Source organism: Brassica napus, chromosome C3 (assembly GCF_020379485.1).
Source record: "Brassica napus cultivar Da-Ae chromosome C3, Da-Ae, whole genome shotgun sequence".
NCBI classification, from domain to species: Eukaryota; Viridiplantae; Streptophyta; class Magnoliopsida; order Brassicales; family Brassicaceae; genus Brassica; species Brassica napus.
Genome location: NC_063446.1, coordinates 21246472 through 21265281, shown reverse-complemented (window position 1 = coordinate 21265281; position 18810 = coordinate 21246472). Strand labels below are relative to the sequence as shown.

Below are 18810 nucleotides of genomic sequence, written 5' to 3'. Positions count from 1 at the left end.
TGCTACTATGTATATAATTTACTAAAATAATAATGTATATAATTTACTAAAATAATAGGTCTATATTCACAATATATAACACTAAAATTAAAATTATATACTTACAACATTTATAATAATATCAAAGTATACATTCATAAAATAAAAAATATCTGCATGAATGTGCGGGTCAGAATCTAGTATACCTTTAATTTGTAACAACTATAAAATATTTTATTTGATATTAACTGAATAGTTAACCAAAAATGGTTACAAAGACCGAAATTCTTGTGATATAATTTATACCCGATTTCTTAATGTAGGCTAAATACTGTTTAAGTTTAGAAGAATATATACATATTATTTTTTTGGTGCAATATATACATATTTTTAATTCAATAATTCTAATTTTTTTTATTGAATAGCCCACCATCTTCATTTTCTCCAAAAGTGCACACTGTGACAAAAGTTTACAAAAGTGTAACCATTATTTACAAAGAGAATACTATTGACTTGTACATGCTAACACAATCTCCAGGAAAGGGACTACTAATACATGACACGAGCAAGATAACTTAAAACAAAACACTATTAATAATATAGAAAGCATGGTCGTTCATGACCACAACATTGATACCATCCTATATTTTCATGTTATATATAGTAAAAATACAGTAAATAATGGATGTAGAAAACTCGTAGGAAAAACACGAATTGAAGACATCTACAATGTATGTGTTGGCAATATAGAAATCACTATATATGTTATATAAAAAGGTTTTATTCCGTCTTTCAAAGATAGATAGTTTTGATTTATGTAAAAGTTTTGATTTATATGAAAATAAATGATAGGACAATGAAATACGATGAGTTTCTAGAAAATGTCCAATTTAAAATATTACGCATTTTGACTTCTATTTTAATAGAATAGACTAGATCTCGACCCGCGCAACCGCGCAAATTTTTGTTTTTATTTATTTTTATATAAATATTTTGTTTTCAATTCTAAATTAGTATATATTATATTATATATGTCTATCAATTTTTAAAACATAATAAGTTTACGGTATATTTTTTTCATTGAATAGATTGGAACCTAACGAGTTAACAAAAAACTAGAGATAAATCGGAAAGTAATCTGAGAATTCTTTTAGAGCTTCAATCGAGTTTTGTAGGTGTGCACATGATATTTCTACGTCGACTGCAAGTTTTACGTTATCATCATCCACCATTAAAATTTTTAGAATCATCTGACATATATTATCTTCATTATAAGTAGGACAAAAAAACAAATAAAAGATTTTCATCTTGAAGTTATTTCCCTGCTGAATGCAATAGAAGTAACTGACAATAAATTATAGTAGATCTGGATAACATGTAACATCTCCCACACACTCTACAGATTCAAACAATATATAAAGAGGTATAGGGAAACAAAAGCGGGGCCAACAAGATTTCATTCTTTGATGGTCAAGAACTAATATTGTCTGATTATATATAATTTTGGGAGGAAAAGAACTTGGTTTGACAGGAAAGAATGTTGGTTCCTGAAATGTTAATATCATCAGTTGTTAATATCATCAGGACAACAACTAGAGAAACAAAAATGGAGTGCGAAGATTCAACTAGAGAAACCAACCATGTCAAATAATTGTCAGTTAGTCAAATAGCCCCAAAATCAAAAGGTAAAAAAAAAAAGTAGTTGTTGTGGTTATATTTTTCCAGTGAAAAGTGAATGAAAATATATATTCAAAAATAGAATTCAATAAATGAAATAAGAACAACCGAGATTTATTGTAGAGTGGCAGTATTGTAGGATTACAAAACATCTCAGGGTAAAGTGTGATTCACATTAAAAGCCAAACATTAGATAATAAATTAAAAATTAAAAAAGCATAGCAGAGGGAGAGAAATTTGAAAACGAGTGGCCGTTGGGTTTCAAATCCGACCAAAAAGACAATATTAAAATCAAATAAAAATAAAAGAAAAAAACCTTTTTGAGAATTTCAAAATCAACTCACTCATCATCTTCCAAAGAGAGAGAAGACGAAGAAGCACAAAGTCTAGAGAGAGAGAGAGACTGTGATCTTTGTCTCTACCACATCCTTTGGTCTCCTTCTTGTTTGATTGAGCAATGACGGGTCTTGTGATGGTGACTAAAGGCGTTGGTTGCGCCGGAAGAAAAGGAGGAGGGAGAGGAAAATCAACGGTGGAGGAAGAAGAGGAAGAGCAGAACCAGCAACTGTCTCTTGTCGAGTTTCTACTAACTGCGCTGCGTAAATCGGTGGTCTCTTGCCGTGTGGATAACCGCCTAGACGACGTCGGAGTCGGAGGGATCTCCTCAGCCGTTCATCAGATGGAGATCGGATGGCCAACAAACGTTCGGCACATCACTCACGTGACATTCGATAGGTTCCGTGGCTTTCTCGGTCTCCCGCACGAGCTTCAGGTCGAGATCCCGTGTCGTGTTCCCAGTGCTAGGTAACTGTTTGGATTGTTACTTATTAAATCTCTAGAGTTATCTTTATTACATTAAAAGCTTTGAATTTTGAATCTGGATCTGCAATTTGTTGTTTAATTAGCTTAATTAATACTTCTTAACTGGATTGTTTTAGGAACATTTTATCAGCAAAATCTACATTTCTCTTGCTATAATTTGAAATTTTCTTAATTTAAAAATTAAACTAACATCTGTAGTAGAGTTTACCGTTTCTTATCATCGATATCAATGATAAATTACAAACTTTTAAACCCGTATATATAATTTTTAAATCCGATTTCTTATTTGACTTAGAATATGTCTTCCAAATGTGGTATTTTCCTAGTTAAAATTAATACTTGAATTCTACATTTCTATGGCTATAATTTGAAAGTTTCTTAATGTTGAGAATAGCTATGAATTAAACTCGGAAAACAAGAAAACACTAGGAGAAACTCACTGAAGCAAACATCTTTATCAGAGTTTTTAAAAATTAATGATGAGAATAATAAATAATAAATTATTAGACTTATATTTATAAGCTTCAAAACTTGATTTCCTATTTTGACTAGAATATGTTTCTTAACATTTTTTTACTGGTACATCGAGACTTAAGTCACGGTTAAGATTAACACCGAAGTTATAAAGACTCTTGATTCTCTTTGATAAATGCAGCGTGAGCGTGTTTGGTGTCTCTGCGGAATCAATGCAATGTTCTTATGACGAGAAAGGAATCAGTGTCCCAACTATTCTATTACTAATGCAACAAAGACTATACTCTCAACAAGGTCTCAAGGTAAGGACATTCCACAATCCAAATTGAATTGATTTGCCTTTCTTGTTAATATTCTTGTGTGGATTAAATAGGCTGAAGGGATCTTTAGGATAAACCCTGAGAACAGCCAAGAGGAACATGTAAGAGACCAACTTAACAGAGGTATTGTACCTGAGAACATTGATGTGCATTGCTTGGCTGGTCTTATCAAAGCTTGGTTTAGAGAGTTGCCTTGCGGAGTGCTCGACGGTCTTTCTCCTGAGGAAGTTCTCAACTGCAACACCGAGGAAGAATCTGTTCAACTTATAAAGCAGCTGAAGCCTACTGAGTCTGCTTTGCTCAGTTGGGCTGTTGATCTTATGGCTGATGTGGTTGAGGAAGAAGAGTCTAACAAGATGAATGCGAGGAACATAGCCATGGTCTTTGCTCCTAACATGACTCAGGTAAAAACACAAACAAACATAACCTTAGTTGCTTTTTTAAGATTCGCTGACGTTACTGATTCTTGTAAATGTAGATGACAGATCCATTAACGGCTCTTATGCATGCGGTTCAAGTGATGAACTTGCTTAAAACTCTTATTACTAGAACACTAGCTGAACGTGAGGGAACCTCAAGTGGATCAGAAGGGTATTCACCATCCCACTCGTCAAATTCCCAAACTGATTCTGACTCTGACAATGCACAAGACATGGAAGTCAGCTGTGAATCACAAGGCACAGATTCTGAATCAGGAGGAGAAGAACAAGAAGGACAACAACAGCAACAACAAGAAGAAGAACATCTCAGCCGCCGGTCTACTCAAGAAGATGAAAACGATATTGGATCACTAAGCTCGGTAGAGAAATGTTTCTTGAGTCAGCTCAACACCAACGCTAGAGTTTCAAACGTCAGTATCTCTGAAGACTCGAGCCCAAAATGCTCTCCACTGGTATCATTCACAGACGATAAAAATGACACTTTAGGGTCAAGCACAAGCGACTAAGATGAAGCCTTGACCTGTCTGCTTAATGACACTTACATCTGTTTGGAGCTTTTCTTATTTCTGCTTAATCTGCTGCAGAGAACAAACAAGAAGGAGGAGAAGTGGTTGTGTTTGTAAATCAATACAGAGATTATTGTCCAATTTGTTAGGGTCTTTAGGGATTGTTGGGTGTTGAGTCTGATTAGGGTTCAACAAGGGCTGAACCTGTCTGTTGACTGTTGTTGTAGTCCTTCTCCATGTGTGTGTTTGTTTTGTTTTGTGCTGTGCTGTTTGGTTTTGTTGTAGCAAAGATAATCTGACCTCTCTTTTTTTTTTTAATATTTGAAACACTAAATCTTTCTTCCAAACACAGAATCAGATCATGAATTTTAATGTTAATAAATCATTAAATGTCTGCATGAAATAAACAAGTTATTTTTAAATTTTTTTTGTCACAAAAATAGTTTTCAATAAAAAAATAATCAATTTTTTTTATTAAATAGTAAAAATACATTTATACCTTAGAATTAACTAATATAGACTTATGGTTTAGAATTAAGGGGTGTGGTTTTGAGATATGTTTTAAATTAAAAAAAATGAAAAAGAAAAATAAAAATTTTTAAAATAAAAAAAAAGTTATTTTGGTCAATTTTCTTATTGAATGTTATTTAAAAATGACTATTTAAGATAATTGTCCGATAAACAGCAAAATTGTTAATTGTAATTTTGCATTACTAAAAAAATGAGAAAGAAGAAAAAAAGATTATCCATTTGCAGAGGAAGTTACATCTTTTGATTTCATGGGGAAATCTTCAACCACCAATGAGATTTGGATTTGTACACAAATGATTTTTTTTCTGTAGTTGTAGAGGGAAAAAATGGTTTAGAGAAGTCTAATGGGGTTCTGAGCGGCTGCTTGTGAGTCGTAACTAACAAAACCTACAGCCAAAAGAAGATGCATTCACACAACCATTTCTTTGGCCGACATGCCGAGAAATGGTATGTGCTCAAAATTTCACTCCTGTCAAGCGAAACGACGTCGCTTCGATGGAGATACTTCTCCGGTTATTAACATCCGTTAGATATGAATTCATATGAAAGACAGATCTGTACCGTCGGATTAAAATCATCCTTATTGAAAAATTAAGCAAACAGTGAAATCGTCTCTCTGCATTTTCTTCTTCTTCCTCCTCTCTCTCGCTGCTCCTCCCGAAGCTCTGAACGATGCCGAGGTATAGGGTTCTTCTAGATCCTAAGTATAATAAACTTAGATAATTATGTAAGTTCGATCTTAGGTTTTAGTTTACTTTTTAATGTTGATTTTTCGCAGGTATTACTGTGATTATTGCGATACTTATCTCACCCACGATTCCGTAAGTCCAAATCCACTTCCCACTTTCTTCCTTTCTTTACTTGTGTAATGATCGATGACTCGCCGTCATTGTTCGATTGTATTGAAAATTGATCTACGGCGGTACCGATTAGGTCTCCGGTTTAGATTCCATTTATAAAAGCAGTAGGTTATCAACTTGGTTCATTGGTTTGAGTTCTGATCACCTATCAAACTGATAAGCTATCATGTTTCCCGAATTGTGTACATCAGTCAATTTTCTTTTTTTTGTCAGCCATCGGTGAGGAAGCAGCACAACGCCGGTTACAAACACAAGGTTACATAAACGAGTTTTTTTTTTTTTTAATTTTATTAAAGATTTGTTAAGAGTTTTGATGATGTTTTTCAGGCGAATGTGAGGATATACTATCAGCAGTTTGAGGAACAGCAAACTCAAAGTCTGATTGATCAGAGAATTAAAGAGCATCTTGGCCAAGCTGCTGCGTACAATCAGGTTGGTGGTGCGTTTAACCAGCATATGCTCGCTAGACCTCGCCTTCCTATGATGCCTATGCCTATGGGGATGCGCCCTCCTCTTCTCCCTAGACCCATGATACCTGGTCAAGGTAGTCTCTGTTACTAGAATCATTGACATGGTTCATATCTTCTTTGCATTTAATATTTTGTTTTTAGTTGGAATGTAATATTTTACCTTTTTGCAGGTTACATGCCTCCTCCGGGAGTACCACAGATGATGGCACCGCCTGGTGCTCCTCTACCTCCGCCTCCACAAAACGGTATGCTTAGGCCACCAGGAATGGCTTCACTACCTGGTCAAGGTGGTGGACCGCCTCCCAATTATAATGGACTTCCTCTTCCTCCGCCTCCTCCTTATCAAACAAATCCAGCTGCTGCTGCTCCGCCGAGCGGTGGTGGCTTCAACAATCCTAACCCTGGTGCTGAATCTCCTGAAAGCAATGAGTAGAGTTTACGTCTGATGAGTGTCATTTCTCCCCTACTTCCAAAAATTCCCAGGGCTCTTGTTTAGCATTACTTTTTCTAGTTAATGTATGTGAAGTGCATAATTTTTATGTGCTATATTTTTCTTTTTGTAGAATGTTGAAAGGTCTACTATAACAAACATCAGTCAGGTTTATGAAAGATTTTGATAATATGGCTTTCATTCATTGCTTGCTATGATTGTTCCATCTGATGTTTAGCAAAACTATTCTGCATAAATCTTGGAATGACACAGGTCCATAGATCATTTCTTCACTCCAGGATCATCTTCTGTTAACATGATCTTCTCTTGAAGCATGTAATATTTGCCCCTCTCAAGTCACAACACACTAATCAATATCCCAATAGAAGACTCGTTTTCTTGGTTGGACTCATTATCGTACTAGTTTCCAGGAGATTCACTGGTGACAAATTTAGATCATTTTCCATCAAAAATTGGTTCACAGAAACTTCCGCTTGTGTTGCCTCTCCTAGTTCCTGAGGTTTCCATTGAGCACATTGGCGGGAGAGACGAGACGAGAGCTATGTCTAATGGTCTTGAAGAGTTTTGAACGCAGCCGTATTATATTGAAGTATAACAAAAACACCAACAAGGGCGTTTGGTCTAGTGGTATGATTCTCGCTTAGGGTGCGAGAGGTCCCGAGTTCAATTCTCGGAACGCCCCATTTTCTCTGTTTTCTTCTCCTTTTTGCCACCGTATTTTTTCCTCAAAGGCTCCGTTGTTCTCCTTTAATCTTCCCTTGGATCTTCAGCTATACTTTTGTTCATACCTTCTAGAAGGAAACAATTAAAAAAAATATTTATAAGTTCACATAAATGTCAGTTTGCAAAATCTGTAGTATGATGCAAAGAATTTTTGTATACTGTGAAACTATTTTCTTAATATCTACAAAAAGTACGTCTTATCTTTGGGAAGAAATCAACACATACTTGGCTTTTATAAGATGTTTTTGTCTTCTTTACAAAAAAATTTATGGATCTTACTTTTTATAACCTACACTTGTATGCTAGAATCCTACTAGTTCAACCACGGCCCCCATTAGATTCTCTTTTCTTTCTCTCCACTTTACCCTTCAAAGAAAGGTACACCAAGACACCTTTCGTACTGGGTCAACCTCTCTTTCCAATACTTTTTTCTATCCATTTCTGCAGATTTATCAAGGAACACTATTTGTATGCTACATTTTCTTTTAGATATATATATATATATATATATATATATATATGAAAATATAACAATGCATTAATCAAGAGATTGTAAGTGGGCAAACACTTCGTCATTAAGGGAATCAACTCATCAACATCATCTCCTTCAAGTTCAGAGCAAGTACAACTATATTTTATAACAAGAACTTAATTATATATTCATTGTAAGTTGTGTGTTTGTGAATCTAGCTAACAGAGGCCATAATGTTAATCTATATATGTGCCTTAATTTGTGAATGTCATATACGTAAACTATTTTTATAAGAGAACAGTTGATATAATATGAAGTATCTAGTTTATAATATTTTAAAATCAAATCAAAGGTATCTAAAAGGAGAAATCTTTTATGAGTCCTATTAAAACAAAAATGCACCCAACCTACAGTAGAATCATAAGAACACAAGTAAATTAACTTCATACTTTTTAGTTGAAGTTCTCAAACAACCACTGCTTCTCCTTTTTCTACACATATTAATTTTTATTTCATTTTGTAATATTTAATATGGTAACACTCGCATTTGTAGTTTTTCAAATTGAGTATTAAAAATATAAATATAAGAAAATCATTCAAAAACCGGAGAAACACATGTTCAATTTATTAAATTAATATAAATTGTAAAAAATTTAACTTAAAAAATATTTTCTAACAATGGTTTTATTGTGGATGCCGTAAGAAACCGATTTGTTATGGGTTTAATTTTTTGTACGTAAAAGAAAAAGCTCAAGGAGGTGGAGCGTGAAGTTCGCATACAGACCGAGAAATGTTAGTAATGGAGAAAGTGGTGTTCTTGTGTTTCGGAACACTATCTCCATTACTTCACCATATAAAACTTCTGATAAAAAAAAGCTTAAAACGAAGTTAGAACTAAACATACGTTAAAGAATGTTCATGCACATATAGAGAGATTGAAGTTGTGTTTGTTTCTTGAATCGAGCAAAGAAAGTTGCACATACATATATTGATCTGTAACGTCTAAACCGTTAAGATAATGACTTGGACCGGCGTATTCAGTCGGTTTAGAACCCACACATTATTTTGGACCTCGAGACAACGGTTCCGACCAAAAGAGGCCTGCCTATCGCCATTCTTGAGTTCGGGGCTATCTTAGTTTGCCCTAAGTCGCTAGTGGAGCGCTACAGTTACTCCACGTTGGTTCGACCCACTGATCTTTCTCTCATCTCCACACTCTCTAAGCGGCGAAGTGGCATCACGCCCGCCGGAGTCTTGGCTGCACCTACATTCCCTGAAATCGCACCAGATTTCTACGACATTCTCAACGGTAATAGCTTCTCTCTTGTCTCTCTCTGTCTATCTGTATATTCTCGGGTCCTATACCATTTAGTAACGATTTCAACAGTTTAGAGTCTAAAATTTTTATTTTATAAATTTGAAGATCTATTTACATATAAAAAATTTCAATTTTTTTAAAAAAATTTGCGTATACGGCCCGTATACTCTCTCAGTTTAAAAAGTATAAAATATTTTAGATAACAAATATTTTGTTTAATCTAATAATATCAATGAAACATGACCTATTGATATAGGTGTGGTCCAACTATTTTAACACAATTATTAAAAAGAATTATTAATTATTTAAGAGAAATATTATACAAAGAAAAACATACTAAAAACATAAATATAAAAATTAAATTTCTAAACATATGTAAAACAAAAAATTTACATGCCCTTTTAAGAAAGGATCAGAATCTTAATATTAATTAAAATTAACCCAACCAATTATAAAAACATGCTATAAACAATAACTGATTACACAGATTTTAATAAATTTGAAAAGTATCTAAAAATTATAATTATTTTATACTTGAAGCATACAAAACTCAATTAAACATCTTACATATTGAAACAGATGGAATATATATATATATATATATATATATATATATATATATATATATGATATATCTCTTGTGTCTCTTTCTCTCTCTGAGCACCGCATGCTTTGGTGTTTTCTGTAGGACGAGTCTGGGCTGGACATAACATAAAGCGATTTGATTGTCCGAGGATCAGAGATGCATATGCAGAGATCGTCAAACTCCACCAGAGCCGAAAGCTATTATCGATACGCTTCCATATTAGTTTAGGGTTTGCGTATAAACTCAAATAAAGAACTCTCTTTATTTAACTCTCTCTTAAGGAAACACTCAAAAACCTTAACCTTCACCAAAACACAAACTCTCTAAAACTCTTAAAGGTATGCAACACTCTTGCAACTCTTTATATAAATATCATATTTCCTAAACTCATTAGGAAACTATCCTAATCCTAAACTCATTAGAATTGGTATAACTTAAGGTTCAAGTTAACTTCATGTTTATCTCCAACATTCTCCCCTTTAAACTTGAAGTTAACTATGTCTTGAACTCCAACTAACTCTCTCATCTCCTTGAACTTGATTCTCCCAAGTGCCTTAGTTAAAATGTCTGTTTTTTGCTCCACGCCTGGTACATGTTGAACTTCCACTTGCTCATTCTCCGCACATTCCCTTATGAAGTGATAACGCTTGTGAATGTGCTTGCTGCGTCCATGAAACACTGGATTCTTTGTGAGTGCTATTGCTGACTTATTGTCTATGCAGATCATGACTCTCTTGTTCGATGTCTCCATGATCTCATCCAAGAGCTCTTGAAGCCATATTGCTTGCTTAGCGGCCTCGGTTGCTGCCATAAACTCAGCTTCACATGATGATAGAGCTACTGTCTCTTGTTTCTGGGAGCACCAAGTGATAGGACAATTATTCAAGTAAAGCACGTGACCTGTGGTGCTCCTTCCGTCATTTTCATCTATATTGTGGCTACTGTCACAGTACCCAACTAGCTCCATCTTATTAGCACGCGACAACAAGAGTCCGTGAGATGTGGTTCCCTTCAGATATCTTAGCACCTGTTTTAACGCAGCCGCATGTGATGTCTTCGGGTTGTGCATGTACCGGCTGAGAAGACCGACGCTGAACGCAAGGTCAGGTCGTGTATGCAATAGGTACCGTAGGCACCCTATGTTTCTCCTAAATTCTTTTTCATCCACGCTTTCTTCTCCTTGTGCTTTTGATAGCACTAAACCCATGTCCATTGGTACCTGACTCGAGTTGCACCCCTCCATACCTGTTTCTTGAAGTATCCTCGTCGCGTATCTCCCTTGATAATATAGTTATTCCCGCTTCATGTTGTACGACCTCGATTCCAAGATAATATGTTAATAGCCCTAAATCACTCATCTCGAAGATAGTAGACATCTCTCTCTTGAAATCGATTATCTGAGTCTTGTTTGAGCCTGTTACGAGTAAGTCATCCACGTATACTGCCACCAACAGAAGAGAATCCTTTCCTCATCTGCAATATAGCGAAGGTTCCTTCGAACACTTGGTGAATCCAAGATCTTCTAGAACTTTGTTTAGCTTCTCGTTCCAAGCTCTTGGAGCTTGTCTCAATCCATATAGTGCCTTTCTCAGTTTGTATACTTTAGTCTCGCTTCCACTAACCACAAAACCTTCAGGTTGCGTGACATATACATCTTCTTTCAAGTCCCCGTGGAGAAAAGCCGTCTTGACATCCAAGTGGTGCACTTCCCATCCCTTGCTAGCTGCGATAGAGATAATGAGTCTAATAGTCTCGATGCGTGCAACTGGTGCAAACACTTCCTCGAAGTCTATCCCATGTCTCTGAATATAGCCTTTAGATACTAATCTCGATTTGTGCTTGTTTATAGTCCCATCTGAGTTGCGCTTGATCTTAAATATCCACTTTAGTCCAATTGGTTTTGCTCCTTTGGGTAGATCTACCAATTCCCATGTTTTGTTCTTAATGATAGATGATATCTCATCTTCACAAGCATCTCTCCACACCTTTTCTTCCATAGCTTCCTCAAAGTCATATGGCTCCTCGTTTATAAGAAGAAGAAGACGTTCTCCTTCAGCTTCCGCTAGATACACGTAATCGCTCAGATAGCTTGGTGGCTTGGTGATTCTTGTTGATCGTCGAAGGTTTGTGTCCTCATTGTTCGCAGTCTCAAGCTCATCGAGATCATTAGTACCCTCGACCACTTCATTATCTTCTGTCCCATTGTGATCGCCATGTTCCTCTGTTTCTTCTTCACCCTCGTTGTCTCTTAAACCTTGATTCCCAAAAACACCAAACTCAACTCTGAACTCCCCTGGTTCCTCTGTTTCTGTAGTAGATTTATTCCACTTCCATGTTTTGTGCTCGTCAAACACAACATCCCTGCTGACTATTATTTTTCTACTCTTTGGATCAAGCAGTCTATAAGCTTTGGAACCGGGTTCTGTTCCGAGGTGAACAAGGGTCCTTGATCTATCGTCCAGTTTCCGGAGGTGTGGTGCGTCAACCTTTACATAGCCTATACAACCAAAGATTCTCAGATGCTTTACACTTGGTTTTTGACCTTTGAACACCTCGTATGGTGTCTGAGAATTCAGTGTCCGTGTTGCAACCCTATTGATGAGATACGTAGCGTGCCTTGTCGCCTCACCCCAGAGATAGTTAGGTATGCTCATGTGCTTTAGGATACTCCTTGTCATCTCCAACAAGGTTCTATTACGTCGTTCTACTACTCCGTTCTGCTGTGGCGTGTAAGGAGCAGTTAAGTGTCTTTGAATTCCTGCAGCCTCACAGAAAATATAAAAATCCTTAGATGTGAATTCTCCACCTCTGTCCGTTCGAAACGTCTTGATGCTTGTCTTCGCCTCCTTTTCCACCATTGCCTTAAAGCTCTTGAATTTTTCAAAGGCATCACTCTTTTCTTTCAAAATAATTCTCCACATATAGCGAGAGTTATCATCCACAAGTACGAATATGTACCTACTCCCTGCTGCTGTAGCTGGCGAGATTGGTCCACATAGGTCTCCATGAACGAGTTCTAGGTTTTCTTCTGCTCGATAAGTGGTTGCTTGGGGAAAGGTTTGACGTATGTGTTTTGCTAACAAGCAAGATTCGCATGTTTCCTTTTCCACTGCGATTTTAGGTATTCCTAGGACCAGTTCCTTTCGTATCATCAGCTTCATTGACTCGAGACCAATGTGACCTAACCTCGCATGCCATCTCGCGGAATCACTCTGCACCTCCATCTTCAAGCACTTTGTGTTGCCTACCTCCATAAGTACCTTGTAGAGCCGATTTGTTGATCTATTTTCTCTTACAATCAACTTGCCCCCTTTATCATGTAATGTTAGATAGTCTTCTCTCATCCTTATATCGCAACCTACTTCTGTAGCTTGGCCAAGACTGATAATATTGCTCTTTAGATTCGGTATGTAGTAGACATTAGATAGTAACTTCTTCTCTCCGGTAAACAAGATAGAAACCCTGCCTTCGATGTTGATTCTTGAGTCATCACCAAACCTTACCTTCCCTGTAATGGTTTCATCAATACTCTTGAAGTAGCTTTTGTTTCCTGTCATGTGATTGCTGGCGCCGTTATCGAGATACCAAATTCTGTCCCCATCCATGCTCGACTCAAACACCTTAGGTTGCACGTTTTGTTCATTGAGATATACTACTTCGTGCATCATTAAACCATCAGCTTCTTGTGTCTCATCCTCTCTGGTTTCTTGCGTCTCATGCAACTTGAGCAATCTGTCGGGGCAAGTGGCTGCAAAGTGACCAATTTTGTCACACCTGAAGCATGTAACCTTGGTCAGATCCCTGCTATCCCAATACAATCTGCCACCACGTCCCCGTCCTCTGTAATAACCTTGTCCTCCTCGTCCTCTTCCTCTGTACTCACCATGGTAATCACGATTTGACTGTGTTTCCATGTTAGCGTACATCAGTTTGCTTTGATTGTTGTCTTCGTTCTCTCCTTCTTCTTCTCGTATACGTTCTTCATAGGTCTTTAAGCGGCCTATGATATCTTCAAAGCTAGTTGATTTTAGGTCAAGGATTTGTTTGAGTGATGCAACGATATGTATATACTTCTTTCTCGGTAGACTTGTCAAAAACTTCTTAACAAGCTTACTCTCTTCCATGTTTTCTCCTAGTGCTGCAGATTTTGACGAGATCTCAGATAACTTCCCAACAAAGTCATCGATGCTTTCGTTCTCCTTCATCTTGATCCGATCAAATTCAGCCATAAGGGTTTGTAGTCTTGCTTCTCTAACCCTCTCTGCTCCTAAGTGTCGAGCCTTAATGGCATCCCATACCTTCTTTGCACTCTCCAGCTCACCGACTTGCAGAATAAGGGCTTCTGGAACAGATTGAAACAGAAGCGCCGTTGCCATGTCGTTCTTGTCCACTGCGTCTGTTTCATTCTCCACAACCTCCCATACTTTATGAACTTTGAGAAGGAGTTTCATCCTCATAGCCCACACCGTATAGTTCGTTGTGTTTAACATAGGGCAAGAGATCGACGATGGCCCTCGTTCCTCTTTTGTCTTGACCGCTACTATATCTCCCATGATCGACGATGGCCCTCGTTGTAGCTCTGATACCAAATATTAGTTTAGGGTTTGCGTATAAACTCAAATAAAGAACTCTCTTTATTTAACTCTCTCTTAAGGAAACACTCAAAAACCTTAAGCTTCACCAAAACACAAACTCTCTAAAACTCTTAAAGGTATGCAACACTCTTGCAACTCTTTATATAGATATCATATTTCCTAAACTCATTAGAAAACTATCCTAATCCTAAACTCATTAGAATTGGTATAACTTAAGGTCCAAGTTAACTTCATGTTTATCTCCAACATTCCATTGCTGACTCACAAGTTTGGGAAGAGAGCTGGCGACATGAAGGTCTCTCTCTATCGTCTTCTCAAGCATGTAGCTTCTTTTGTAACCTAACAAAGTTTTTCCTGTTTTAACCAATGTAGATGTCATCACTTGCTAGATACTTCGGGTTAGGAGATCAAACACATAGGTAAAAATATCTCTTGTTTTCACCTCTTGTTTTAGGACTAAACGTTGGATATGATTCACCAGGAGCTTAGATGATGCTCGGATGACTCTTGAAGTTCTTAAGTCATGTGCAACCGTCTCGTTGCTGGTAATGTTGATATTCTCCTTTCCGTAACTTCAATGATCAGAAACTCACATAATAATGGCTTAAAAGTCCACACTTGGTTGCAGGATGACATCCTTAAAGAAACAAGCAGGCTTACCCCAAGTGACACATCTTGTGGTGAATCAGATCCATCTGATATAACCACTTTGATAAGTAAAACACACATTGGAACAGATGAAGCAAAAACTGGAAGACATCAGGATGAGTCAACTCCTCCACCTGATCCGCACTACAAGAAATATCGGTATTAATAGCACCCGATAAACGCTATCATATCGTTTTCATAGCGTTTCGAAGAACGCCGTGACAGCCGCAGCTATAATAGACCCCCCCTAGCGTAGCGTTTTTCGCGTGCTGTAACAATATACAGATATTATAGCGTTGGTCCTGTGTTATATTATACCTATTTATAGCGATTTCTTTTCGCTATTTAAATATTTTATGTGGCACTTTTCGTGTGCCATAAAATATTTTGTTATGACATTTGTTTTTTGTCATAGAATACCTTTTTGTAACTCAGTTTTTTTTTGGATTTTTGAACATTTAATAGCAATTTTTTGTGCCATTGAATATTATAATACAGCGTTTTACTTGTGCTATGACGTTTATATTCTAGGTAATACTGAATAGCTAATATTTTAAACCGGTTTATAAATGATTTTGGTTTATATTAAAATTTTGGTTTACAATCGGTTTATAAATTAAACCAGATTACAAAAAATTTCGGTTTACAAACTAAACCAGTTTATATACAAACCAGGTTTAAAAACAAAATCTAAAAAAACCCTAACTCCTTCCCTCCGCCCCCTCCGCCTCCTCCGCGGAACCCATATTTCAAAACACAAACATAAAAAAGATTCAAACTATTAATAAATAAAATCGGTTTAGCATACTAAACCAAATTAAAAATATACCTAACCCTAATCTAAACCTAATGTATATTCTCCGCCGCCTGCCGCCTCCTCACCGAGCTTCTTCGTCTTCAACATTCAAGCCGGCTCTGCTCGCGACCCACCACTGCTACCTCCTCCATCAATCTCCTGTGCCTCATTCATCAATCCTGTGCCTCCTCCACTTTCCTTTACCAAGAACAAAAAAAAATCAGATTCAAAACAGAGAGAGAGAGAGAGAGAGAGAGACGTGACTGGTGGTGGTGTTGACGAGCGTGCGGTGGTGGTGGTGGTGAAGGGCGAAACCGAATAGAAAGGAGCATGGTGGTGAGAAGCATGACGGTGGTAATCCTCTTCGTTCAGATCCATTTGCTTGAAAGAAGAAAAGTAAATGAAAGATGAGCAGAGGAGAAAGAGAGATGGGAAGAGGATAAGAGAGATGAGATTAGATGAGGAGATCGAAGAGGTACAGAAGAAGAAAATAAGAAGTATAGAATCGTGTGGAGGAAGAAGAAAGGAAGAAAGAGATAAAAGAAACATAAAATATTAATAGTGAATTAATCTGAGCCGTAAGATTAATATTACCAACGGCAGAGATTCGAAAAATGGTGATCCACGCCTCACTTTTTGGTCCAATCAGAATTAAGCTGTTAATTCTTTTTCTTTGGTCATCAAATAAGCTTCTAATTCACTTAAATATGAATGGGTTTATATGGGGTTTAAACAAATGAATTTAAATTTAAATAATAGATTTATAATATAGGATTTGATTAATGACTATGATTAAAGTTAAAAGTTTAGTCTAATTTAAAAGTTTTAAATATAAGGTTAATGTTCATGATTAAAGTTTATTTGGAGTCTTAGGTTTGGGGTTTAGAGTAAAATTTGAGGATACAATTTGAAATTTTTTTATTAGTATCTATGTTTAGGTTTTGGTGTTTAAATTTGAAAAGGTTAAATTTGATGTTTGGATTTTATGATTGGTGTATAAGATTTAGAGTTATTGTATATGGTTTGGAATATATACTCAAAGTCTAAATTCCAAAACCTATATTTAAATTTTTGAAATTTGTAAATTAGGATTTATGATGTAGGTTAGTATGAAGTATGTGGTTTAGGGTTTAGGGTTAAGATTTATAATTAAGTATATGGTTTGAGTTTTAGAATATATTTGGAGTCTAAGTTTAAAATTTATATTATAAATTAAAAAAATAGATTTATGACTTTGTATGTAAGATTTAAGTTTGGGGTTTAGGGTATTATATTTAGGGTATAGATTTAAGATTTAATGTTTGAGGGTTATAATTTAAATTTGAGATTCTATTTTTAAAATTATTAAACTTTAAATTTAAATTTAAGATCGAAATTATATTATGAAAATATTGAAATTTTAATGTTTATGTTTAGGGTAAGGGTTTAAACCCCAAATTAATCATATACCCAAATCTAACTAAAAATCTTAAAACTCTACTGTTCATTATTTAAGTTCAAATATTAAATTTAATCTAAATGTTTAATTATTATTTATACATTGCAATTTAATCATATACCCCAAATTAGATTTTTTTTTTTCTTTTTTTTGTCACCAATTGAGATACATTGCAATTGAGTTTTTATAAATCAAAATTCGTTTACAAAACTGTAACCGTTTTATCAAACTAATATATATATAGCAACAGTTTAATGTAAAGTACCAGAGACATCAAAGATACCACCACCAAGATCAAAGACAATAATTATTTAATTGCTTCTCCTTTCAAAAGCATAAACCAAAGAAGTAGCAGTAGGCTTATTGATAATACGAAGAACATCAATCACATTGTTTTGTTGTTGTTTTTTATTCTTTTTTTCTTGGAACACTATTTTTTCTTGGAATTATGGTATGTTTAGGGTTTAGAACTTGAAGCAAAAAAAAATTTCTAGTTTATTATTAGTGTTAGATTTTAATTATATCATATTATTTGTTGGTATCTTTGGATTTTATGATGAAATATTAAAAATTAAGGGTTTAGAGTATGATTAATAGTATTTTAGATATACATTTATATATCTTGTATGTTCTTGGATAATTAATAAACTAAACCATCTCAAGTGCTGTAGACTGCACCAAAATATACATAAACCTCCCCAACGTGTAATACATTACTCCCATCCGTGAATCAGTTGTGAATGTTTAAGATTCCTAATGCTTATAAAAGATATTACATATAAGAACCAACTGCATGACATATTCAGCTAGAGTCTTTAGCCTTCTGGCTCTTCTCACTGTTGCAAACCCAAATCTGATACGACAAAAAGTGATGATGTCAATAGCAATCTTGCAAAGATAGACTTTAGACACAATATAAAATCAGTTTAAGAACTACCTTGAAGTCCCCACCAAACGATGTACTGACTGCCATGGAACGGGTAAGGTGGGAAGCAATGGCTGAGACACCAGCATCCCTGAACACAAGGGGCAATTCAATTAAACAGAACAAAGAGTAATGGAGTCAAAACTCCAAAGTAACCTCAGCATTGCTATCAGCATTCTTTAGAATATCAAGTACACACTGAATAGATTTAACAAGCCAATGACCTTGATTGTTTGGACCCTGCAGGTAAACTACAAACATTCCCACAGCAAAGATATGATTGAATATATCAAAGACAAATCATCTTGTTATCAATGTATATACCTTCACCGAGTCTGGGGCATCAAGAAAGAACTCCTTATATCCATCACCGAGTCTCCATGGTTCAATAATCTACGAATCCTTAATCAAGAGAGCAAAAGAAGAGATCTTTCGAGAGTTATAGAATCAGAACAACAAACCCTTCATCTAAAATCTCAATCAGAGATTATACAAACCGGAGAAAGGTTTACGCTTGAGTCAAGGGTCAAGCTGACTACAATCTCAATCTGAGACAGAGATTACACATGGTTACGGTTAACCCGAGCTTCTTAGCATCCTTTGCCTTCTTGGTGCTCCTTAACCTTTATAAGGAACTTGTGGTTATGCTTCAAGGTCACCTTTTCATACTTGCTCTCTGCAAAATAACAAATCAATAAAGATCTTCGATTAAGGGCTTATCGAGAGAAAAGGGACGAGAGAGAGAGAGGGATTACGACTGTTACAGTCGGATACTTTGG

General features: G+C 35.8%; 2 protein-coding genes, 1 long non-coding RNA gene and 1 other non-coding gene across 4 annotated transcripts; 3 read left to right on the top strand and 1 right to left on the bottom strand.

The window, feature by feature from the left end:
* Positions 1-1953: 1953 nt before the first annotated feature.
* LOC106431496 (rho GTPase-activating protein 2-like) lies at positions 1954-4548 on the top strand. The gene is made up of 4 exons (XM_013872297.3): positions 1954-2460; positions 3134-3254; positions 3326-3676; positions 3751-4548. Exons 1-4 carry the CDS (start codon positions 2114-2116, stop codon positions 4216-4218), a joined length of 1287 nt encoding a protein of 428 aa, XP_013727751.2. The 5' UTR covers positions 1954-2113; the 3' UTR covers positions 4219-4548.
* Positions 4549-5234: 686 nt separating this feature from the next.
* LOC106431495 (U1 small nuclear ribonucleoprotein C-like) lies at positions 5235-6701 on the top strand. The gene is made up of 5 exons (XM_013872296.3): positions 5235-5429; positions 5528-5570; positions 5823-5864; positions 5937-6153; positions 6250-6701. Exons 1-5 carry the CDS (start codon positions 5422-5424, stop codon positions 6510-6512), a joined length of 573 nt encoding a protein of 190 aa, XP_013727750.2. The 5' UTR covers positions 5235-5421; the 3' UTR covers positions 6513-6701.
* A 439-nt stretch (positions 6702-7140) lies between these two features.
* Positions 7141-7212, top strand: TRNAP-AGG. The gene has a single exon. It is a non-coding gene; the product is annotated as a tRNA-Pro (tRNA).
* An 8226-nt stretch (positions 7213-15438) lies between these two features.
* Positions 15439-16198, bottom strand: LOC106430384. Its single transcript, XR_002661935.2, has 2 exons — positions 15928-16198; positions 15439-15866 (listed from the first exon to the last, which is right to left on the bottom strand). It is a non-coding gene; the product is annotated as an uncharacterized LOC106430384 (long non-coding RNA).
* Between the last annotated feature and the right edge of the window lie 2612 nt (positions 16199-18810).